Source organism: Anomaloglossus baeobatrachus, chromosome 2 (assembly GCF_048569485.1).
Source record: "Anomaloglossus baeobatrachus isolate aAnoBae1 chromosome 2, aAnoBae1.hap1, whole genome shotgun sequence".
Classification (NCBI taxonomy): domain Eukaryota; kingdom Metazoa; phylum Chordata; class Amphibia; order Anura; family Aromobatidae; genus Anomaloglossus; species Anomaloglossus baeobatrachus.
The window spans coordinates 535,367,828-535,389,351 of NC_134354.1; the positions used below are offsets into that span (position 1 = coordinate 535,367,828).

The window sequence follows — 21,524 nt, forward strand, 5'->3', positions numbered from 1 at the left end:
CCTGATCGTGGGCACAGGCAGCTGCGTTCTCCTGCGGAGGAGACGTGCAGCCCCGCAGGTCAGGACCCGCTGCCTCCAGGACACAGCGAGTCCTGATTGTGGGCACAGGCAGCTGTGGTCTCCTGCGGAGGAGACATGCAGCCCCGCAGGTCAGGACCCGCTGCCTCCAGGACACAGCAAGTCCTGATACTGGGCACAGGCAGCTGTGGTCTCCTGCGGAGGAGACATGCAGCCCCGCAGGTCAGGACCCGCTTCCTCCAGGACACAGTGAGTCCTGATCGTGGGCACAGGCATAGGCACATATACGGTACATATTTGAAGACAAATTCCATAAAGTACATATAAACAGACAAATCTATACACAGTCATCTACACTGACATACATGGATATATACATCATACATATACACACATTGGAGGTAATAATATGGGGAAGCCAGCAGCAGCCGCACTCACCTACCCCGCTTGTCTCTGTCCAGCTCCTCCTCGCATGTGATCACTTGGCATCACTTTAACAGATCTAGCCACGCACAGTGTATGTATCACAAGGGAGGATGGGGGTTTATATACTAATATATAAAACCCCCATCCTCTCTTGTGATACATACATAGCATATATTATATATATATATATATATATATATATATATATATATATATATATATATATATATATATATATATATATATATATATATATATATATATACATACATACATATATACATACATACATATATATACATACATACATATATATACATACATACATATATATACATACATACATATATATATATATATATATATATATATATATATATATATATATATATATATATATATATATATATATATATATATATATATATATATATACATATATATATACATACATACATACATACATACATATACATATATATATATATATATATATATATATATATATATATATATATATATATATATATATACACACACACACACACACACACACACACACACACACACACACACACTGTATATCTATACAGTATATACAGCACAGGAGGGGCTGGGGGCTACAGTATATTCAGCACAGGAGGGGCTGGGGGCATAGACAGTATGCGCATGCCCAGTGCCACTCCCGCGGGACTGAGCACTGTTCAAAGTGTGAACGCTTTTGAGGTGATTGCGCAGGCGCGAGATTATGGGCGGCGCAGTGATTGTCATCAGCAGCGTCATCCAAGTACCCGCCCATAATCTCATGCCCGCGCTTCTCACTCTGCCTCCACCGTTATGCGCAAGCACTGGCCATATGAACCATGTTACCTATTACCGTGAGCACGAGATTATGGGCGGCGCTGTGATTGTCATCAGCAAAGTCATCCAAGTACCTGCCCATAATCTCATGCAAGTGGTAATAGGTAACATGGTTCATATGGCCAGCGCTTGCGCATAACAGTGGAGTCAGACGGAAAAGTGCGGGCACGAGATTATGGGCGGGTACTTGGATAACGCTGCTGATGACAATCACAGCGCCGCCCATAATCTCGCGCCTGCGCAATCACCTCAAAAGCATTCACACTTTGCACAGTGCTCAGTCCCGCGAGAGAGTGCCACTGGGCATGCGCAAAACTTCGGGAGGACAGTTACATGAGGAAGGCGTCCTCATGTATGGAAATGAGCAATGGGGGACTGCGTAAAGCGGCAGGAGGGGATAATAACTGACGCCAGACAGCCCGCCCCCGTGACCATAAAAAAACATTTGCATACAAAAAGGTAAGACTTCATAAAGTATTTTTTTAGGTCTCAAAGGGGGCACAATAGCAACAGGAACGTTTCTAGAATGCAGCCCAGGAGCTGCAGAGGGGAATCTTTTATTTTTTTTGCTAAATTTCTGCTGACAGGTTCCCTTTAACTGGTAGGGGAGCCAGGATAAAGCAGAGCTGAAGCTGTTGGACAGCTAGGACCCAGCAGCTCCACAGGCAGGAGACCACTGATCAGTAAGCTAATAGAAGTCTACAGATGTAACTCTGCATAGGTTATTGCTATTGTCAGTGCTATCTGCAGGAGAGAGAAGTGTTGGTTGCACTTTCTCCTCAGCTTCCTGATTCCCCGTGTGTCTGCAGCAGTGAGAAGCCACACACGGGGGAAACAGAGAGAATAGCTGCAGGGAAGCGCAGGCTCCGGAGCTGGGGATGTCCGCTCTGGGGGAGGGAGGGGGTCGGCTCTGGTGCAGGGGATCTGCTCCGGGGCTGGGGATGTCGGCTCTGGGGGGGGGGGGGGGGTCGGCTCTGGTGCAGGGGATCCGCTCCAGGGCTGGGGATGTCCGCTCTGGGGGAGGTCGGCTCTGGTGCAGGGGATCTGCTCCGGGGCTGGGGATGTCCGCTCTGCTGCAGGGGGTGATTCATACCTCAGCAGCAGTCACAAAAGTTTCAAGGTGCGCGCTCGACTCTGTAATGAATAGAAGGGAGAAACAGCGAGGCGGGGCTACAGTGGGTGGGTGGAGCCACGGGATACTCAGGCCCACGGGCGGGACTCGGGATCAAAGGCTCAAAAGCGTGAGAGTCCCGCTGTATCCGGGACGGTTGGGAGGTATGGGGATCTCACCTTAAAACACTGCTTCAGTCCAGGCAGTGAAAATAGAGTCAGCTTGCTGTGTCCGGTCACACCGGTGCCATATTCAACTAAGAGCCTGCAAAGAGGGGCTGAGGAATTGGGCTATAGGGGCACAGACCTCTACCCTGGGCTTTGGAAAATCGGTGTCTGTGGAACCCGTCGTCCAGCCCAGGATCCAGCGTCGCAGGAGGGGGTACGTGGAGGCGACACTCCACGTTCCCGCCCGTTGAAGGTAGTGGGAGATCGGTCCCAAAAGGAAACCGTCGCCCTCAAAAAACAAACCTTGAAAGGAAGTGCCTCCTACAGACACGAAGCTAAAACTGAGGCTGCCTGGCCCGGCCAGGGGGTGTATACTGCAGAGGAGGGAGCTATGCTTTTGCATCTACTTAGTGTCCTCCTATGGATAGGCAGCATAACACCCATGGTCCTGTGTCCCCCAATGAGGCGTCAGAGAAAGTACATTTATTTGACAATATATATCATTTGAAGAAGGGAATTTTGTTTACTTACCGTAAATTCCTTTTCTTCTAGCTCCAATTGGGAGACCCAGACAGTGGGTGTATAGCTACTGCCTCTGGAGGCCGCACAAAGAACTACACTTAAAAGTGTAAGGCCCCTCCCCTTCTGGCTATACACCCTCCCGTAGGAGTACAGATTCCTCAGTTTTAGTACCAAAGCAAGAAGGAGGAAAGCCAATAACAGTTTCAAAAACAAATTCAATCCGATAACTAGATCGGAGAACTTAAGAAACAACGTGAACAACATGTGCACCCGAAAAAACGAAACCCTAAAAACAGATAGGGCGGGTGCTGGGTCTCCCAATTGGAGCTAGAAGAAAAGGAATTTACGGTAAGTAAACAAAATTCCCTTCTTCTTTTTCGCTCCTAATTGGGAGACCCAGACAGTGGGACGTCCAAAAGCAGTCCCTGGGTGGGTAAAAAGATACCACATGAACGGGCTGTCATACAGCCTCTTCCTACAGGTGGGCCACCGCCGCCTGAAGGACCTGTCTACCTAGGCTGGCGTCTGCCGAAGCGTAGGTATGCACTTGATAGTGTTTGGTAAACGTGTGCAGACTCGACCAGGTAGCCGCCTGGCACACTTGCTGAGCCGTAGCCTGATGCCTCAACGCCCAGGACGCACCAACGGCTCTGGTAGAATGGGCCTTCAGTCCAGATGGAATCTGAAGCCCAGCAGAACGGTATGTGTGAAGAATTGGTTCCTTGATCCACCGCGCCAGGGTGGATTTGGAAGCTTGCGATCCCTTATGCTGACCAGCGACTAGGACAAAGAGCGCATCCGAACGGCGTAGAGGCGCCGTGCGAGAAATGTAAATCCTGAGTGCTCTCACCAGGTCCAACAGATGTAAACCCTTTTCAAATTGGTGAACTGGATGCGGACACAAAGATGGCAAAGTGATATCCTGATTGAGATGAAAGGAAGAAACCACCTTGGGAGAAAACTCTGGAATTGGACGCAGTACTACCTTGTCTTGGTGAAATACCAGGAAGGGAGATTTGCAAGATAACGCCGCCAGCTCGGACACTCTTCGAAGAGACGTGACCGCTACAAGAAAAACTACCTTTTGTGAAAGCCGAGAAAGGGGAACCTCTTTCAAAGGCTCGAAAGGCGGCTTTTGAAGAGCAAGGAGAACCTTGTTCAGATCCCAGGGTTCCAATGGCCGTCTGTAAGGAGGAACGATATGACAAACTCCTTGGAGAAACGTGCGTACTTTAGAAAGCTGTGCCAAGCGCTTCTGAAAGAATACGGATAACGCGGAGACTTGACCCTTAAGCGAGCTAAGGGACAAACCTTTTTCCAACCCAGACTGCAGGAAGGAAAGAAAAATTGGCAATGCAAATGGCCAGGGAGAAAACCCTTGAGCCAAGCACCACGCTAAGAATATCTTCCACGTCCTGTGATAGATCTTAGCTGAGGAAGGTTTTCTAGCCTGTCTCATTGTGGCAACAACTCCCTGAGATAAACCTGAGGCCGCTAGGATCCAGGACTCAATGGCCACACAGTCAGGTTCAGGGCCGCAGAATTCAGATGGAAAAACGGCCCTTGAGACAGCAGATCTGGACGGTCTGGTAGTGCCCACGGTTGGCCTACCGTGAGATGCCACAGATCCGGGTACCACGACCTTCTTGGCCAATTTGGAGCGACGAGTATGGCTCGCTGGCAGTCGGACTTGATTTTCCGGAGAACTCTGGGTAACAATGCTAGAGGTGGGAACACATAGGGGAGTCGGAATTGCGACCAATCCTGAACCAAGGCGTCTGCCGCCAGCGCTCGGTGATCGTGAGACCGTGCCATGAAAACTGGGACCTTGTTGTTGTGCCGTGACGCCATCAGATCGACGTCCGGCGACCCCCAGCGGCAACAGATCTGTTGAAACACGTCCGGGTGAAGGGACCATTCTCCCGCGTCCATGCCCTGGCGACTGAGAAAGTCTGCTTCCCAGTTTTCCACGCCTGGGATGTGAACTGCAGATATGGTGGACGCTCTGCTTTCCACCCACGTCAAAATCCGCTGGACTTCTTGAAAAGCTTGGCGACTGCGTGTTCCCCCTTGGTGGTTGATGTACGCCACCGCCGTGGAATTGTCCGACTGAATCCGAATCTGCTTGCCTTCCAGCCATTGTTGGAAGGCTCGCAGGGCAAGGTAGATTGCTCTGATTTCCAGAACATTGATCTGCAAGGTGGACTCTTCCTGAGTCCACGTCCCCTGAGCCCTGTGGTGGAGAAACACCGCTCCCCACCCTGATAGGCTCGCATCTGTCGTGACCACTGCCCAGGACGGGGGAAGGAACGACTTTCCCTGTGACAATGAGTTGGGGAGAAGCCACCAACGTAGAGAATCCTTGGCAGTCTGAGAGAGGGAGACAGTCCTGTCGAGGGACGTCGATTTCCCATCCCATTGGCGCAGAATGTCCCATTGTAGAGGGCGCAGATGAAACTGCGCGAACGGGACTGCCTCCATTGCTGCTACCATCTTTCCTAGGAAATGCATGAGGCGCCTCAGTGAGTGCGACTGGCTCTGAAGGAGAGATTGCACTCCAGTCCGTAGCGAGCACTGCTTGTCCAGTGGAAGCCTCACTATCGCTGATAGAGTATGAAACTCCATGCCAAGATAAGTCAGAGATTGGGTCGGGGTTAGATGAGACTTTGGAAAGTTGATAATCCACCCGAAAGTCTGGAGAGTGTCTAGCGCCACCTTCAGACTGTGTTGGCATGCTTCTTGAGAGGATGCCTTTATAAGCAGGTCGTCTAGGTACGGGATGACCGAGTGACCCTGCGAGTGCAGAACAGCTACTACTGCTGCCATGACTTTGGTGAAGACCCGGGGGGCTGTTGCCAGACCGAAGGGTAACGCTACGAACTGTAGGTGCTCGTCGTGTATGACGAAACGTAGGAAACGCTGATGCTCTGGTGCAATCGGCACGTGGAGATACGCATCTTTGATGTCTATTGATGCTAGAAAATCTCCCTGAGACATTGAGGCTATGACGGAGCGTAGGGATTCCATCCGGAACCTCCTGACTTTTACGTGTCTGTTGAGCAACTTCAGATCCAGGACGGGACGATACGATCCGTCCTTTTTTGGGACCACAAACAGATTGGAGTAAAAACCGTGACCCTGTTCCTGAAGAGGGACGGAGGTCACCACTCCTTCCGCCTTTAGAGCGGCCACCGCCTGCAACAGAGCATCGGCTCGGTCTGGTGGTGGAGAAGTTCTGAAGAAACGAGTTGGCGGACGAGAGCCGAACTCTATCCTGTACCCGTGAGATAGAATATCTCTCACCCAACGGTCTTTGACATTTGCTAGCCAAATGTCGCCAAAGTGGGACAGCCTCCCACCGACCGCGGGTGTGGGCATCGGAGACCGCAAGTCAGGAGGACGTCGTTTTGGCAACGGTTCCTCCGGCTGGTCTTTTTGGGCGTGACTGAGACCTCCAAGAATTTGAACGTCTCTGGTCCTTTTGAGTCTTTTTTGACGAGGGGAATTGGGACCTGCCCTGTCCTCGAAAGGACCGATAACCAGACTGACCCCTCCTCTGTTGGGGCTTGTTTTGTCTGTGTTGCGGTAAGGAAGAGTCCTTACCCTTGGAGTGTTTGATGATTTCATCCAAACGCTCTCCAAACAAACGGTCACGAGAAAAAGGCAAATTGGTTAAGCACTTCTTGGAATGAGAATCTGCTTTCCAATGTCTCAACCACAAAGCCCTACGCAAAACAACTGAGTTGGCTGACGCCACTGCCGTGCGGCTTGTAGCGTCAAGAACAGCATTAATCGCGTACGACGCGAATGCCGCCATTTGCGAGGTCAATGGTGCTACCTGCGGGGCAAATGCACGTGTGACTGAGTCGACTCGCGCAAGCCCGGCCGTGATAGCTTGGAGTGCCCATACGGCCGCAAAAGAAGGCGCTAATGACGCTCCAATCGCTTCATAGATGGATTTCAGCCAGAGCTCCATCTGCCTGTCAGTGGCATCTTTAAGTGCCGCTCCATCTTCAACAGCAACCAAGGATCTGGCTGCAAGCCTGGAAATTGGAGGATCCACTTTTGGACACTGGGTCCAACCCTTGACCACTTCAGAGGGAAAAGGGTAGCGTGTATCTTTAAGTCGTTTAGGAAAACGCCTTTCAGGATAAGCGTGGGGTTTCTGGATTGCGTCTCTGAAGTCAGCGTGGTCCAGAAAAGTGCTTAATGTACGCTTAGGGTATCTGAAATGGATTCTCTCGTGCTGCGAAGCTGACTCCTCTACAGGAGGAGCTGGTGGGGAAATATTCAACATCTTATTGATGTTAAATATAAGATCATTAACTATTGCGTCACCATCTGGTGTATCTAGATTGAGAGCGGTCCCAGGATCAGAATCCTGATCAGTTAAGTCCGCCTCATCCCCCATAGATTCATCCCGCTGGGATCCAGACCATTGAGATGAATGTGAAGGCCCGTCATAACGAGCCCGCTTAGGCTGCCCGGGGCCATCGTCCGAGTCAGAGTCTTCACCCTGAGGTGTAGATGCCCGTCCCGGAGCTAGGAGCTGAGGGGGACCAGGGGGCAATACATGCACAGTGTCCGTGGTCTGAAGTACAGGCCTAGCTCGCAATGTGTCAAGAATTTGTGACATAGTGAGAGACATTCTGTCAGCAAAAGCTGCAAACTCAGTTCCTGTCACCTGGACAGCATTCACAGGTGGTACACCCTGGGACACGTCCAGCAGAGGTCCCGACTGTGCAAGCGCCGCAGGGGCCGAGCACTGCACACAATGGGGGTCCGTGGAGCCTGCCGGTAGAAAAGTCCCACATGCGGTGCAGGAAGCATACAATGTCTGTGCCTTGGCACCCTTGCGTTTTACGGGCGACATGCTGCTGGCTCTCTGCATGTGAGAGAGTCTATAGCCAAAGGGCGACCAGCGCTATGTAATACCAAGTATTTGTAGCAACAAAATACTAAGAATACTACGAGCACAAGAGGGGGTGAGCCCTGAGGGCTGCTTACCGCCCGCTGAACAGCGGGTAAGAGGCTGCAGAATGCCTTGTCTGGGTCTCCCCGGCTCCCCTCTGCAGCTCAGCGTGTCAGCAAGAATGGCTGCCGGCTACTGTGGAGAGGGGCGGTCCGTGGGAGTTCCCAAACAAAAGTGCGGGAACAGTGTCCCCTCTGTGCTGACTGTGAGGGCTGGAGTATGTAAAAACGACTCCAGCCCTCAGCGCTGATGCACTGGCCAGCGTCCCGCCCCTCTCCTGACTGGCAGGTCTGTGGGCGGGAACGAACGAAAGCAGGCCGCAAAAGCCGGGGACTCGAGTTATCAGCGCGGCCGCCGTAAAAGCGCGGGCCGCGCTGAAGTCCCCGGCGCACCGCAAGTGCCAGCCGCGCCGCTGTTCGAGCGGCCGGCGCGACCGAGTTCTGGACGTGGGCAGCGTCCCGCCCCTCTCCTGACTGGCAGGTGTGGGGGCGGGAACGAAAGGAAGCAGGCCGCAAAAGCCGGGGACTGTAGTTATCAGCGCGGCCGCCGTAAAAGCGCAGGCCGCGCTGAAGTCCCCGGCGCACTACAAGTGCCAGCCGCGCCGCAGTCCCAGCGGCCGGCGCGGCCTATTCCCATAAATGTGCCTGCTTCAGCAAAGCTGAATGAGGCCATGGCACAGGCGCCGCAGCGCTGATGTCCCCCGGCGCACTACAACACCCAGCATGCTGCGGTGTGAGCGCCAGATACACGGGGACACAGAGTACCTTGAGGAAGCAGGGCCATGTCCCTGATGTACTCCGCTCCATCCAGCATCTTCTCCAGGGGCTGTAGATGGAGCACGGTCTCTGTGCCTGGAGACCGGTAAATCCCACTTCACCCAGAGCCCTGTAAAAAGGGATGGGGAAGGAATCAGCATGTGGGCTCCTGCCGCCGTACCCGCAATGGGTACCTCAACCTTACAAACACCTCCGACATAAGTGGGGTGAGAAGGGAGCATGCTGGGGACACTATATGTGTCCTCTTTTCTTCCATCCGACATAGTCAGCAGCTGCTGCTGACTAAAAACAATGGAGCTATGCGTGCGTGTCTGACCTCCTTGCGCACAAAGCTAAAACTGAGGAATCTGTACTCCTACGGGAGGGTGTATAGCCAGAAGGGGAGGGGCCTTACACTTTTAAGTGTAGTTCTTTGTGCGGCCTCCAGAGGCAGTAGCTATACACCCACTGTCTGGGTCTCCCAATTAGGAGCGAAAAAGAAAGTACTATTGATTTATGAACAGTTTGCAGAAACTACAGTGACCATTTAGCACACATGACTATGCTTTGTATAGTTTAGAGATTCTAGACATAACACCAATATACAATTAGAATTTTGTGAAGTCTGTGACTCAATTGGATTGCTTCTTTTAAGCTGACACTTGGCTTACCAGCATCACTTGACTCGCCATGGAGTTACATATTACATAACATTTTTTCCTATTTCTTACCGAGCACTGTCCTCCGGGTACCGCTGACTGACCGCTTCCTGCAGCTGTACATTTAGGAAAACAACATTCTGCCACTGTTCTTTCTCTCTTATTTTATCAAATATTGAGGTGTAGAAATCATACATTGTGTCTCCAGCTTCAAGCAGGAAAAAATTTCTCATTGATTGGAGATATTCAACCAGCCTAAAAACAAGCAATGTGAAAGATACATGTTACAGTATAAATTATTCAGAAATGGTGCCAGCCACGTGGCTTGGTCCTATTAATCGTAAGAAGCAGTTAACTACATAAAGTATGCTATACATCAACGAGTAATTAAAAAAAACAAATACAGTTGGTGGTGTTAAAGGGGTAGTTTCATGTCATTAACTTGCTTTAGGTAGACAGCATGAATATAAGCAAGTTTGCAACTTGCTCTATGTGCATTCATTCTCCTGATATGAGAGATTTTATCACACATAATTTACAGCTTGTTTCAAAGGGGCTTGTCCTCCAGACCCCAGTCATGTATGCGCAGTGGTTACATTCCAGTAAGGCTAGGTTCACACACTGCATTTTTTTGATGCTGCGTTTTTTGTGGCAAAAAACATACAAAAAACGCACCTGCGGCAAAAAAGCGTGGCAAAAAACGCACGCGTTTTTGCCGCGATTTGGTGCGTTTTTTGCTCACTGCGTCTTTATGCGTTTTTTATCAGTGAACAAAAAAAAAAAGGTCTGATGTCATTTCCTTCTTCAATATGTTCTTCATTCTCCACTAGTGTATGCAGGAGAGCAGACAGCAGCTGTCGAACTACAAGGCTCAGCATCCTCCATCCAATAGTGTATGCAGGAGAGCAGACAGCAGCTGTAGAACTACAAGGCTCAGCATCCTCCATCCAATAGTGTATGCAGGAAAGCAGACAGCACCTGTCGAACTACAAGGCTCAGCATCCTCCTTCCAGGACTGTATGCAGGATTTCTTTGCCCCCCCAAACAAAAAGAAAATGACGTGGGCTTTGCCATATTTTTGTATGCTAGCCGGGTACAGCAGGCAGGTACGGGCTGCCCCCAACCCCCAGCTGCCTATTTGTACCCGGCTGGGAACCAAAAATATAGAGAAGCCCCTTTTTTTTTTTTTTTTTTTTTTTTTTTTTTTTTTAATTATTTTATGAAGTTCATGAAATAATTAAAAAAAAAAAAATGACGTGAGCTTCGCCTAATTTTTGTGTCCAGCCGGGTACAACTAGGCAGCTGGGGATTGGAATCCACAGTGCAGGGTGCCCATGCTTTCTGGGCACCCCCGCTGCGAATGAGCGAATTTCTAGTAAAGATAAAGAACCCCCCTCCGCAGTAATCCTGGGTCAGGGTCCCGTGCCGTCCAATCCAGATCCAATATCATCTGATCGGTTTGCTGAAAGGCAAAGCGATCAGATGATGTGTCAGCTTCAAGTGCCTGAATCACATCACACATCAGCTGATTGCATAAAAGCCGTTTATACAATCAGCAGATGAATCGGTGCAAAAAAAAAAAAAAAAAAATACTCACTTATGTGCTGATTACCAGCAGCTCCTGGAGCGAGTCTGATCCCGTCCGATCGCTGCAGGAGCTGCCGGTAATCAGGGATGAAGTCTCCTGACGCATCCGCTGATAGGTTAAACCGTCCGGGCGCCGGCGTCAGCGTCACCCCGAGACTTACGATCAGCTGATGCGTCAGGTGACTGCATCAGGTGATCCATCGCCAGGTCCTGCATCCTGCAGGCATACGTACCCGGGGAGACTGCACACAGCCGGAGCGGCAGTACCGTGAGAGGAGATGGAAACGGGCATGGCACCGGGAGTCTGCAGACAGGTGAGTATGACTTTTTTTTTTCTACTGTTCACTTTTGTTTTCGCAGCTGCCTCCACCTCCCGCCCAGACATGGCGCCGCACGGCAGCATACATGCACAGGACTGGAGGTAGAAGCAGCAGTGACGGTACCGGGAGGATTCAAGCTTCTGTATTTACTGACAGAAGGAATCCTCTTCCTGTACATGTCACTTTACTACCCACCTCCTGCGTTTACAGCTGCGCTTTTGGTCTTAGAAACGCACCAAAACGCAGCTATAACAACAATTTGCGTTTCTCATTGCGTCTTTCAACATCCCATTGCACACAATTGATGAAAAACGCGGTGAAAAACGCGGGAATAATTGACATGCTGCGTTTTTGTGGTCACCACAAAAACGCAGCTGAAAAAAAAAAACCGCTGTGTGCAGACAGCAAAAATGAAAACTCATAGACTTTGCTGGGGGAAGCAAAGTCATGCAGTTTTCTGGGCAAAAACGCACCCGAAAACGCGCAAAAACGCACTGTGTGAACTTACCCTAAAGGAGTTATCTTCCACAATCCTAGCACGCTCTCTCAATCCATTGATTGTATACAGCACAACAGTTAAGGTACCGTCACACAACGAGATCGCTAGCGAGATCGCAACTGAGTCACGGTTTCTGTGATGCAGTAGCGATCCAGTTAGCGATCTTGTTATGTGTGACACCTACTAGCGATCAGGCCCCTGCTGTGAGATCTCTAGTCGTTGCAGAATGGTCCAGGCCATTTTCTTCAAAGGCGATGTCCTGCTGGGCAGGACACATCGCTGTGTTTGACACTGTGTGACAGGGTCACAGTGACTGCTGAGATCGTTATACAGGTCGCTACTGCAACCTGTATTGTTCCTGCATCGCTGGTAAGATCTGACTGTGTGACATCTCACCTGCGACCTCCCAGCGACTTACCTGCGATCTCTATCAGGTCGCATCGTTTTTGGGATCGCTGGTAAGTCGGTGTGTGTGACTGGGCCTTTAAGTTGCTTACCGCCCTTTCAGCTCCTGACGAGCTGTTCTCATTAGTCCGGAGTAATCACAATCAACAATATCATGGCTGTCACTTTCCTCTGTGCTGGTTGAATTGCACTATTATCTCAGTGTGTAAATACAGTGATAAGAATGTAGATTCAGAATAAACCACTGATTGCTGAATGTGGTACAGCAGACCTTGAGCTGAGCTTTATAGTTCCACTAAGGGGTACTTCTCACATAGCGAGATCGCTAGCGAGATCGCTGCAGAGTCACAGGTTTTGTGACGTACCAGTGACCTCATCAGCGATCTCGCTGTGTGTGACACTAAGCAGTGACTGGCCTCTGCTGTGAAATCGCTGATCGTTACACACGGTTCTGGTTCATTTTCTGCTCGTTGGTCTCCCGCTGTGCAGCACACGTCGGCGTGTTTGACGGCGGGAGACCAACGAGCACAGACTCTGTAAGCAGCGTACACTGGTAACCAGGGTAAATATCGGGTAACTAAGCAAAGCACTTTGCTTTGTAACCCGATGTGTATCCTAGCTACGTATACAGGGAGCCAGCGCTGGCAGCCTGTAAGCGGTTTACGCTGGTAACCAGGGTAAATATCCTAGTTACCAAGCGCAGCATCGTTACACGAGTCGCTGGTCGTTGGGAAGAGCTGACCGTTTGACAGCTCACTAGCGACCCTGTAGCGACGTACCAGCAATCCTGACCAGGTCGTATCGTGGTCGGAATCGTTGGTACGTAGTTTAGTGAGACGGTACCCTAATACTACAGCTTTGCTATTCACCAGAGCTGTCACCCTGCCCCACCAGAAACCAGGAAGTGATGTAAAGTGGCAAATTGTAACCAGCTTAACACACAAGTTGAGAATACACCTATAAAAGGGAATCGGTCACCAGATTTGACCCCTATAAGCTGTGGACATCACCAGTAAGCCCTTATATACAGCGTTCTAGAATGCTGTATATCTGCCAAGCTCGCTCTGTATAAAACGTAAAAAAAAAAAAAATATTACTCCTCTAAGGGGTGGTTGGGTTCAATGGGCGTCGCTAGTTTGGGTTCAGCGCCTCCTCTCTTCCTTTTCTGTCCTACTTCCCAGCTCTGGGTGGATGACGCATCTACACAGAGGTCTCCATTGCGCTCCTACACATGCGCACTTTTCTCTGCCCTGCTGAGGACAGAGCAAAGTACTGTAACGTGCAGGTGCGGGGAAAGGTCAAAGACCGCCCTTTTATCTGTCATCAGCAGGGCAGAGAGAAGTGCGCGTGCGCAGGAGCGTAATGGAGGCATCTGTGTGAATAATAGGACGTGTCATACAAACGGAGCTGGGAAGGACGACGGTGATGGAAGGAAGAGACGAGGCGCAGGACCGACACCCATCAGACCTGACCATTCTGCAGGTGAGTATAATAAAAGGTGGGGGGGTTTTATATGCTACAGAGTGGCCTGGGATCTTCTATACAGTATTCTAGAATGTTGTATATAAGAGCTTACTGATGGTGACCCCAGCTTATAAAGAGTCAAATCTGGTGACAGATTCCCTTTAACTGGCTTTTTATAATTAAGCAGCATTTGATCACTTACTTATAATCTTTCGTCAGTGTCTGCATGAGGTTTCCGCAGCAGTCGAGATACTGTTGGTCAATGTGGGGGTAAAGGCATGATCGAAGGGTCAGTTCAAAGGATTGACACGTAACAGATTCTGAGGATCTATCCACACTGATATCTTCACAGGTAAACGTCTCATGGAAGTCATTCTGCTCCAGGTATAACCTTTCAGGAAAACATTAAAATTCTATTAAATAATTCACACAATAATGAATGTGTTTTATTTTTTTTATTCCTTCATCAACCAGGTTTTACTGTATAAACACATATGAAGACTAAGTGGTGCTCAAACGCTAACATTTTGATGACTTTTACCTTGCAAAGTTGATGGCCAGTAACGGATCATGCACATCATTCAGCTCCAGGTGCTTGGCCACTATTGACTGCATCTTTATTAAGCTCTGCTTGTTCACCTGCTGTTCTGTGATGCCATCCGGTCCTGATTCTTTTCCATGTTGTAGTCGGGACTGCACAGACTCTAGGAAAAGGGTGTACAAACTTTTCCTATCTGCATCTATTTCACGAGAAAAGAGGAAATTGTGAGATTTTCTTGCACTAGTAAGTAAAGTGTTCTTGGTGGATTGTTGAATATGGCTATAATGGCATTGTAATACTAATTAAATTGATACATTTTCGTAAAGAAACACGGATTTTTGTGTACTCACTGTAAAATAGTTTTCTCTTAGCCATCATTGGGGGGACACAGGACCATGGGTGTTATGCTGCCTATCCATAGGAGGACACTAAGTAGATGCAAAAGCATAGCTCCTCCTCTGCAGTATACACCCCCTGGCCGGGCCAGGCAGCCTCAGTTTTAGTACACAAGCAGTAGGAGAAAAAAAACTGTAAAAACTTCTCAACAGAGGAATATGAGAAAAGAACATAACTAAATAAGGTACTGAGAGAACCAAGGCCCAACAGGGCAACAGGGTGGGTGCTGTGTCCCCCAATGATGGCTAAGAGAAAACGATTTTACGGTGAGTACACAAAAATCCGTTTTTCTCTGACGCCTCATTGGGGGACACAGGACCATGGGACGTTCTAAAGCAGTCCATGGGTGGGAAACATAAAAGAAGACAACACAACCCAAGGATAAGGAACCAGTCCCAGACAGCCTGGAGCGCCTACTGAGAGAGGTGCTCTACTGCCGTTTGCAGAATTTTCCTACCCAGATTTGCCTCAGTTGAAACCTGGGTATGGACTCTGTAATGCTTTGAAAACGTATGTAGTCTAGACCAGGTCTCAGCCTTACACACCTGTTCCACTGAAGCCTGATGCCGAATGGCCCACGAAGCGCCAACTGCTCGCGTGGAATGAGCCCGCAGCCCATTAGGAATGGGCTTGAGTTGCAAGCGGTAGACTTCCTGGATCGCAGAGCGAATCCAGCGAGCCAGAGTCGCCTTTGAAGCTGCCTGTCCCTTCTTAGGCCCCTCAGGAATGACGAACAAAGAGTCCGTTTTCCTAAAGGGGGCTGTCCTGGATATGTAATATCTGAGAGCTCTGACGAGGTCTAACGAATTCAGAGACCTTTCCACCCTATGAACCGGGTGTGGACAAAAGGAAGGCAGAACTATGTCCTGGTTCAAATGAAACGGGGTAAGAACCTTTGGAAGAAAATCCGGAAGGGGGCGCAGAACCACCTTGTCCTGATGAAAGATCAGAAAAGGCTCGCGGCAAGAGAGTGCTGCTAGCTCTGAAACCTGTCTGATGGACGTAATTGCCACCAGGAATGTTACCTTCCAGGACAGAAGAGCAAGGGAGGATTCCTTGAGGGGTTCAAAGGGAGACCTCTGGAGACCGTCCAGAACGAGGTTGAGGTCCCATGGTTCCAGCGGCCGTTTGTACAGGGGAACTAGATGGGAAACGCCCTGGAGGAAGGTCTTGACTTGCGGTTTTTCAGCCAGGCGGCATTAGTAGAAGATTGAGAGCGCTAAGATCTGCCCTTTAAAAGGGAACTGAGAGCCAACCCCGCTTGCAAGCCAGACTGTAGAAAGTCGAGAATTCTGGGGATGGCCAGAGGCATAGGCTAGACGTTAGTTTCCCTGCACCATGAAAGGAAGATTTCCCACGTACGGTGGTAAATGCGGGATGAAGCAGGCTTTCGGGCGCTGATCATGGTGGAAATAACCGCGGGGGAGAATCCCGCTCTTGTTAATACCCAGGTCTCAATGGCCATGCCTTCAGCTTCAGGGCTCTGGAGTTCTGATGGGAAATGGGCCCTTGGGTCAGCAAGTCTGGAATGTCTGGAAGGCGCCACGGTACGTCTGTGAGCATTTGTACTAATTCGGCGTACCAGGCGCGCCTGGGCCAGTCCGGTGCTATCAGTATCACCGTGACTCCTGCTGCCTTGATCTTCCTGATCAACCGCGGCAGCAGGGGTAGAGGTGGAAATATATAAGGCAGGCGGTATTGGTGCCAGGAGCAGACTAGAGCATCCGCGCCGATGGACTGCAGGTCGCGTGACCTGGCTATGAACGCGGGTACCTTTGCATTCAACCTTGAGGCCATTAGGTCCACGTCTGGTGTGCCCCAGCGAGTGCAGATGTGTAGAAACACTTCTGGGTGGAGAGACCATTCTCCGGCGGCCAGGCCTTGGCGACTTAGAAAGTCTGCTGCCCAGTTCTCTACCCCCGGTATGTGTACCGCTGATATCACTGATCCCGTCGATTTGGCCCAGCTGAGGATCTTGTGGGCCTCGAGATAAGCCGCTTTGCTGCGGGTGCCCCCCTGCCGAGTGATATAGGCTACAGCTGTCGCATTGTCCGATTGGACTCGAATCTGACGACCCGCTAGCAGAGGGCAGAACGCTCCGAGCGTGAGGAAGATCGCGCGGCGTTCCAGGATGTTGATGGGTAGGAAAGACTCCTGGGGCGTCCAACGTCCTTGAGCAGTGTGGTGCCGGTACACTGCTCCCCAGCCTAGGAGGCTGGCATCCATGGTCAGGACCAGCCAGTTCACTGGGAGAAAAGATCTCCCCTTCGATAGGGATGAGGACCGAAGCCACCAGCAAAGTGCGTACCTGACTGAAGGCGTCAGGTGAAGATGTCTGTCCAGGGAGAAGGGGCTCTTGTCCCAGGCCGCTAGAAGGGCTAGCTGCAGTGGGCGGAGGTGCAGTTGACCAAAGGGTACTGCTTCCATAGCCGCCACCATCCTGCTGAGCACTTTCATGCTGAATCGAATGGAGCGAGACGGAGGACGTAGAAGGCAGCGTACCGCTCGTTGAAGAGCGATCGCCTTGTCCTGAGGGAGAAGGATCATGCCCCGACGGGTGTCCAGGGACATGCCCAGGAAGGTGATGGATCGTGATGGGATCGGGGATGATTTGTCCAGATTCACTAGCCACCCTAAGAGGGATAGGGTGTCCACAGTGATCTGTACGCTGGTTGAGAAGTCGCGAAAGGAGGGGACCTTGATGAGGAGGTCATCCAAGTAAGGGAGAACGACTACTCCCCTGGCGTGAAGGACGCTCATGGCGGCCGCCATGACTTTGGTGAAGACCCTTGGTGCGGTGGCAAGGCCGAAGGGTAGAGCTACAAATTGAAAGTGGGAGTCCTGAATTGCGAAGCGGAGGAACTTTTGGTGATCTGGGGCGATTGGTATGTGCAGGTACGCGTCCTTGATGTCTATGGAGGCGAGGAATTCCCCTTCGACCATGGATGCAATAATGGACCTTAGGGACTCCATTCTGAATCTCCGTACGTGCACATGTTTGTTTAGGTATTTGATGTCCAGGATGGGTCGAACTCACCCATCCTTTTTGGGGACCACAAAGAGGTTGGAATAAAACCCCCCCGAACTTCTCGTCGTCTGGAGCGATTGGATTGCTGAGAAAAAAGCTTTGTGTCGTTTTCGAGTCTTTGGGGGGTTTGAGAGAAAGAACCGACTCGGGGGTGGGGTCCGAAATTCTATGTGATAACCGGAAGACACAAGGTCTCGCACCCATTTGTCGTCTGAGGTGGCAGCCCAGATGTGTTGAAAGAGCCGTAGTCGACCTCCTACAATGAGTGTGTCTTCCGGGGCGCCGAAGGAGTCATGAGGGGGGAAAACGTCGTGGCCGAGTCTCCCTAGTCCTGGACTGTTTCGGTCTAGGCTGCCATGACGAAGTGGGTTTCGGGGAGAGCTGAGAAGGTCGGTCCCTGCATAGTCCGCGGCTGGTGGCGGGGACAGCACGGGTTGTCGACCAACCAAATGAGTTCCGAAAGGAGCAGAACGAGGACTGTGGACGTCTGGTGAAGGACGTCCTGAACTTCAGCTGGGGGAGGGAGGTACTCTTTCCTCCCATGGCGTCAGAAATGAGCTTGTCCAGACGTTCGCCAAACAAATCGGTCTGGAAAAAAGGGAAGGCCCGTGAGAGACTTCTTGGAGGCTGAGTCCGCTCGCCATTGTCGGAGCCAGAGAGCTCTACAGATGGCTATGGTATTTGATGCGGCAAACGCTGCGCAGGTAGCAGCATCCATGGAGGCCTGCATGAGGTACTCCTCCGCAGCGGTAATTTGAGCCGTTACCTCTGTGAAGGTATGAGTGAACTGGGATTCCTCAAGCAAAGTGTTAAGGGATTCTGCCCAGACCGAGATCGCCTTAACGACCCACACAGAGGCAAAGGCGGGCGAGAGGGAGGAACCCGCAGCCTCAAAAGCAGAGCGGGCGAGGTGCTCCACCTGTCTGTCTGTCGGGTCCTTGATGGAGGAACCATCGGGTAAAGACAGGAGCATCTTTGTGGTAAGGCGGGAGACCGGGGGGGGGGGGGTCGACCAAGGGCGGATCGGCCCAGCCCTTAGGGTCAGGTGAGGCAAAAGGGTACCGGGACTCCATGAGTTTTCGGTTACCGAAGCGCCTGTCAGGCTTCTCCCTTTGCTTTGTGAGGATATCCTGAAACTCTGGGTGATCAGCGAAAACCTTTTGGGGTTTCCTTGCCCTCTTAAAGGAGACCGCATCGTCAGTGGTAGTGGATGGGGGATCCTCCACATGCAGAGTTTGGTTCATTGCTGCTATAAGGGAGTCTATTGCAGTTTGATCTGGGGAGGCTGAAACTAAGGAATCCTCTTAGTATAAAACAGCATTCTCCCTCCTCCAGCTCTTCAGAAGCCGTGGAGCGTGTGGGAGAGCCTGCCCTGTGTGCTCCCGAGGGAGAGCCCGCTGGAGACACCCGGCCGTGTGCTCTTTTCCTGATCCCTGCAACCGGTGAAGCATGTGCCCGGATTACCTCAGAAGGATCCTCCATAGGGGTATCCTCAGGCTGCGTTCCATCCAGGGACCCAGAAGGGTGTGGAGGACGACATTGCATAGCCAGCACCAGGTTCTGTGACAGTTTTTCCATGGATTGGGACAGAAACTGTGCCCATTACGGTGGGCTGGGAGCCCTAGGCTCTGCAGTGGTGGCAGGGGGGGTCTTGGGGGGCTATAGGGGCACAGGACTCACAGAGAGAAGAGGTGTGCTTTCGTGGTAGCTCAGCGTGGCAGGCAGTGCAGGCTGAATAATAGACTATGTAGGCCTTAGCACTCTTAGTGCCCTTAGAATTCTGCATGTTCCTAATAGGAGTATGCCAGGAGGGGGAGCAATGGTCAGCAGAGCTACAAGTGAAGCAAGCACCTCACCAAAATCAGCCGATGGCCCTGTCCTCAGGAAGGAGTAAGCTCTATGGAGATCTTCGCATGCTTTCCTGGGGGGAGGGGGGGCTTATCGCGGCCACGGGGGGCGGGGCTTAGCGCTAGAAGAGCGCGAAGAAGTAGTCAGTGTGCCCCCCCTGCTGTGGGTAGTAAAAAACGGCGGGAAGGGAGCTTCTGATAGTTTTCCTCCCTCTCCCTCCAGTCAGCACACAGCTTGTCACTGGTGGTTATCAGCTGGCTTTTCTGCTAGAGCAAATAAAACAGAGCAAATAAACAGCGCGAGTCCCTGAGCCCTGGGCCCTCCCCCTGCCACCGGGAAATAATCTGCAGGACTTTCTGCAGACAGCGAGTGACTTCCCCCCCTCCTCCAGCCAGCAAGCTAGAGAAAAGTTAACACTGTGTGTGCAGGATCCTTACGGCTCTCCTCCTTGCACTCAGCAAGGGACTTTCTCATAATAAATACTGTAAATGTCCTGGGAGCCTTCCCTGCAGCATCTTTTCTCACTTTGTCTGGGAAACCAGTCAGGGGGGATCTCACCTTTAAAACACTGCTTCAGTCCAGGCAGTGAAAATAGCAGGGTCAGCTTGCTGTGTCCGGTCACACCGGTGCCATATTCAACTCAGAGCCTGAAAAGAGGGGCTGAGGAATTGGGCTATAGGGGCACAGGCCTCTACCCTGGGCTTTGGAAAATCGGTGTCTGTGGAACCAGTCGTCCAGCCCAGGATCCAGCGTCGCAGGAGGGGGTACGTGGAGGCGACACTCCACGCTCCCGCCCGTTGATGGTAGTGGGAGATCGGTCCCAAAAGGAAACCGTCACCCTCAAAAAATAACAAACCTTGAAAGGAAGTGCCTCCTACAGACACGAAGCTAAAACTGAGGCTGCCTGGCCCGGCCAGGGGGTGTATACTGCAGAGGAGGAGCTATGCTTTTACATCTACTTAGTGTCCTCCTATGGATAGGCAGCATAACACCCATGATCCTGTGTCCCCCAATGAGGAGTCAGAGAAATCTGCTTTGTTATAATTTAATCATTTGACGTTTTCTGCTAATCAGAATTCAGCACATAGGGGCCAGACTGTACACTGGGTCCTCTCCTCCCTGTCTGTGATTCCACGGCCTCTCCGTCTGTCTTCAATCTTTGAATGATCTGCCTCTTCTGTTTGAAATGTCAAGAAGTGACCTAGCACTTTGCTATATTTACTGACTATAGAGAGACTTTTCACCTGATAATGCTAGTGCATGAACACACAAATTCTCTACTGATCAGCAGATATCGCCCCACTTTTTCTGTCTGATCACAAATGGTACACAGTTATTGGGATTTTTACTGATGCCATTGGAATAGAATTAAAGAGAAGGTCACCAGGTTTTTTTTCTACCTTATCTGAGGACAGCATAATTTACAGACAGAGACCCTGATTCCACTTATGTATCCCTTCGTTTACTTGGTGCAGCACTTGTTCTCTGCTGCAGATCTAGCAGAGCTCAATAGTTGAGCCCTGTATAACCCCACCCACACCACTGATTGGAAGCTTTCTGTGTATACTGTACATCATGACAAAGCTGCTAATCAGTGGTGGTGGGTGCAGGTTTACACAGCAGATGACCAGGAGGAGGAATGAGCCATACAGTCCTGTAGTGATAATCTCCTGATGGTAAATCACTGATTTTATTGAAACAACACACAGCCTAGTAGATGCTATATCAATGGAATCAGGGATTTAGCTCATGTGTCATGATGCTCTCAGATTGCATAGCAAACAAATGCTGACACATTCCCTTTATGGAAACACCTATGTACATTTTGTAGAGTTTTGGAGCAGCACACGTTTTTTTTCTTTGCATAGCTATCCTTAAGAAGACCAATTAATTTGTGACAGGTGATCTGACCGCTATTCCTGAATGATCACTAAAATAAAGTGAC

The 21,524-nt window shown here is 50.6% G+C and overlaps 1 protein-coding gene across 2 annotated transcripts in view; it reads right to left on the bottom strand.

Moving 5' to 3' along the window:
* Positions 1–21,524, bottom strand: part of TUBGCP5 (tubulin gamma complex component 5) — a 129,289-nt gene that overhangs the window by 22,798 nt on the left and 84,967 nt on the right. For both annotated transcript variants that reach the window (XM_075336626.1, XM_075336625.1), the window contains exons 14-16: positions 14,308–14,506; positions 13,969–14,157; positions 9,564–9,746 (exon numbers count right to left, since the gene is read on the bottom strand). In XM_075336626.1, the coding sequence (XP_075192741.1) occupies positions 9,564–9,746; positions 13,969–14,157; positions 14,308–14,506 (571 nt within the window). The remainder of the gene's footprint in view (positions 1–9,563; positions 9,747–13,968; positions 14,158–14,307; positions 14,507–21,524) is intronic.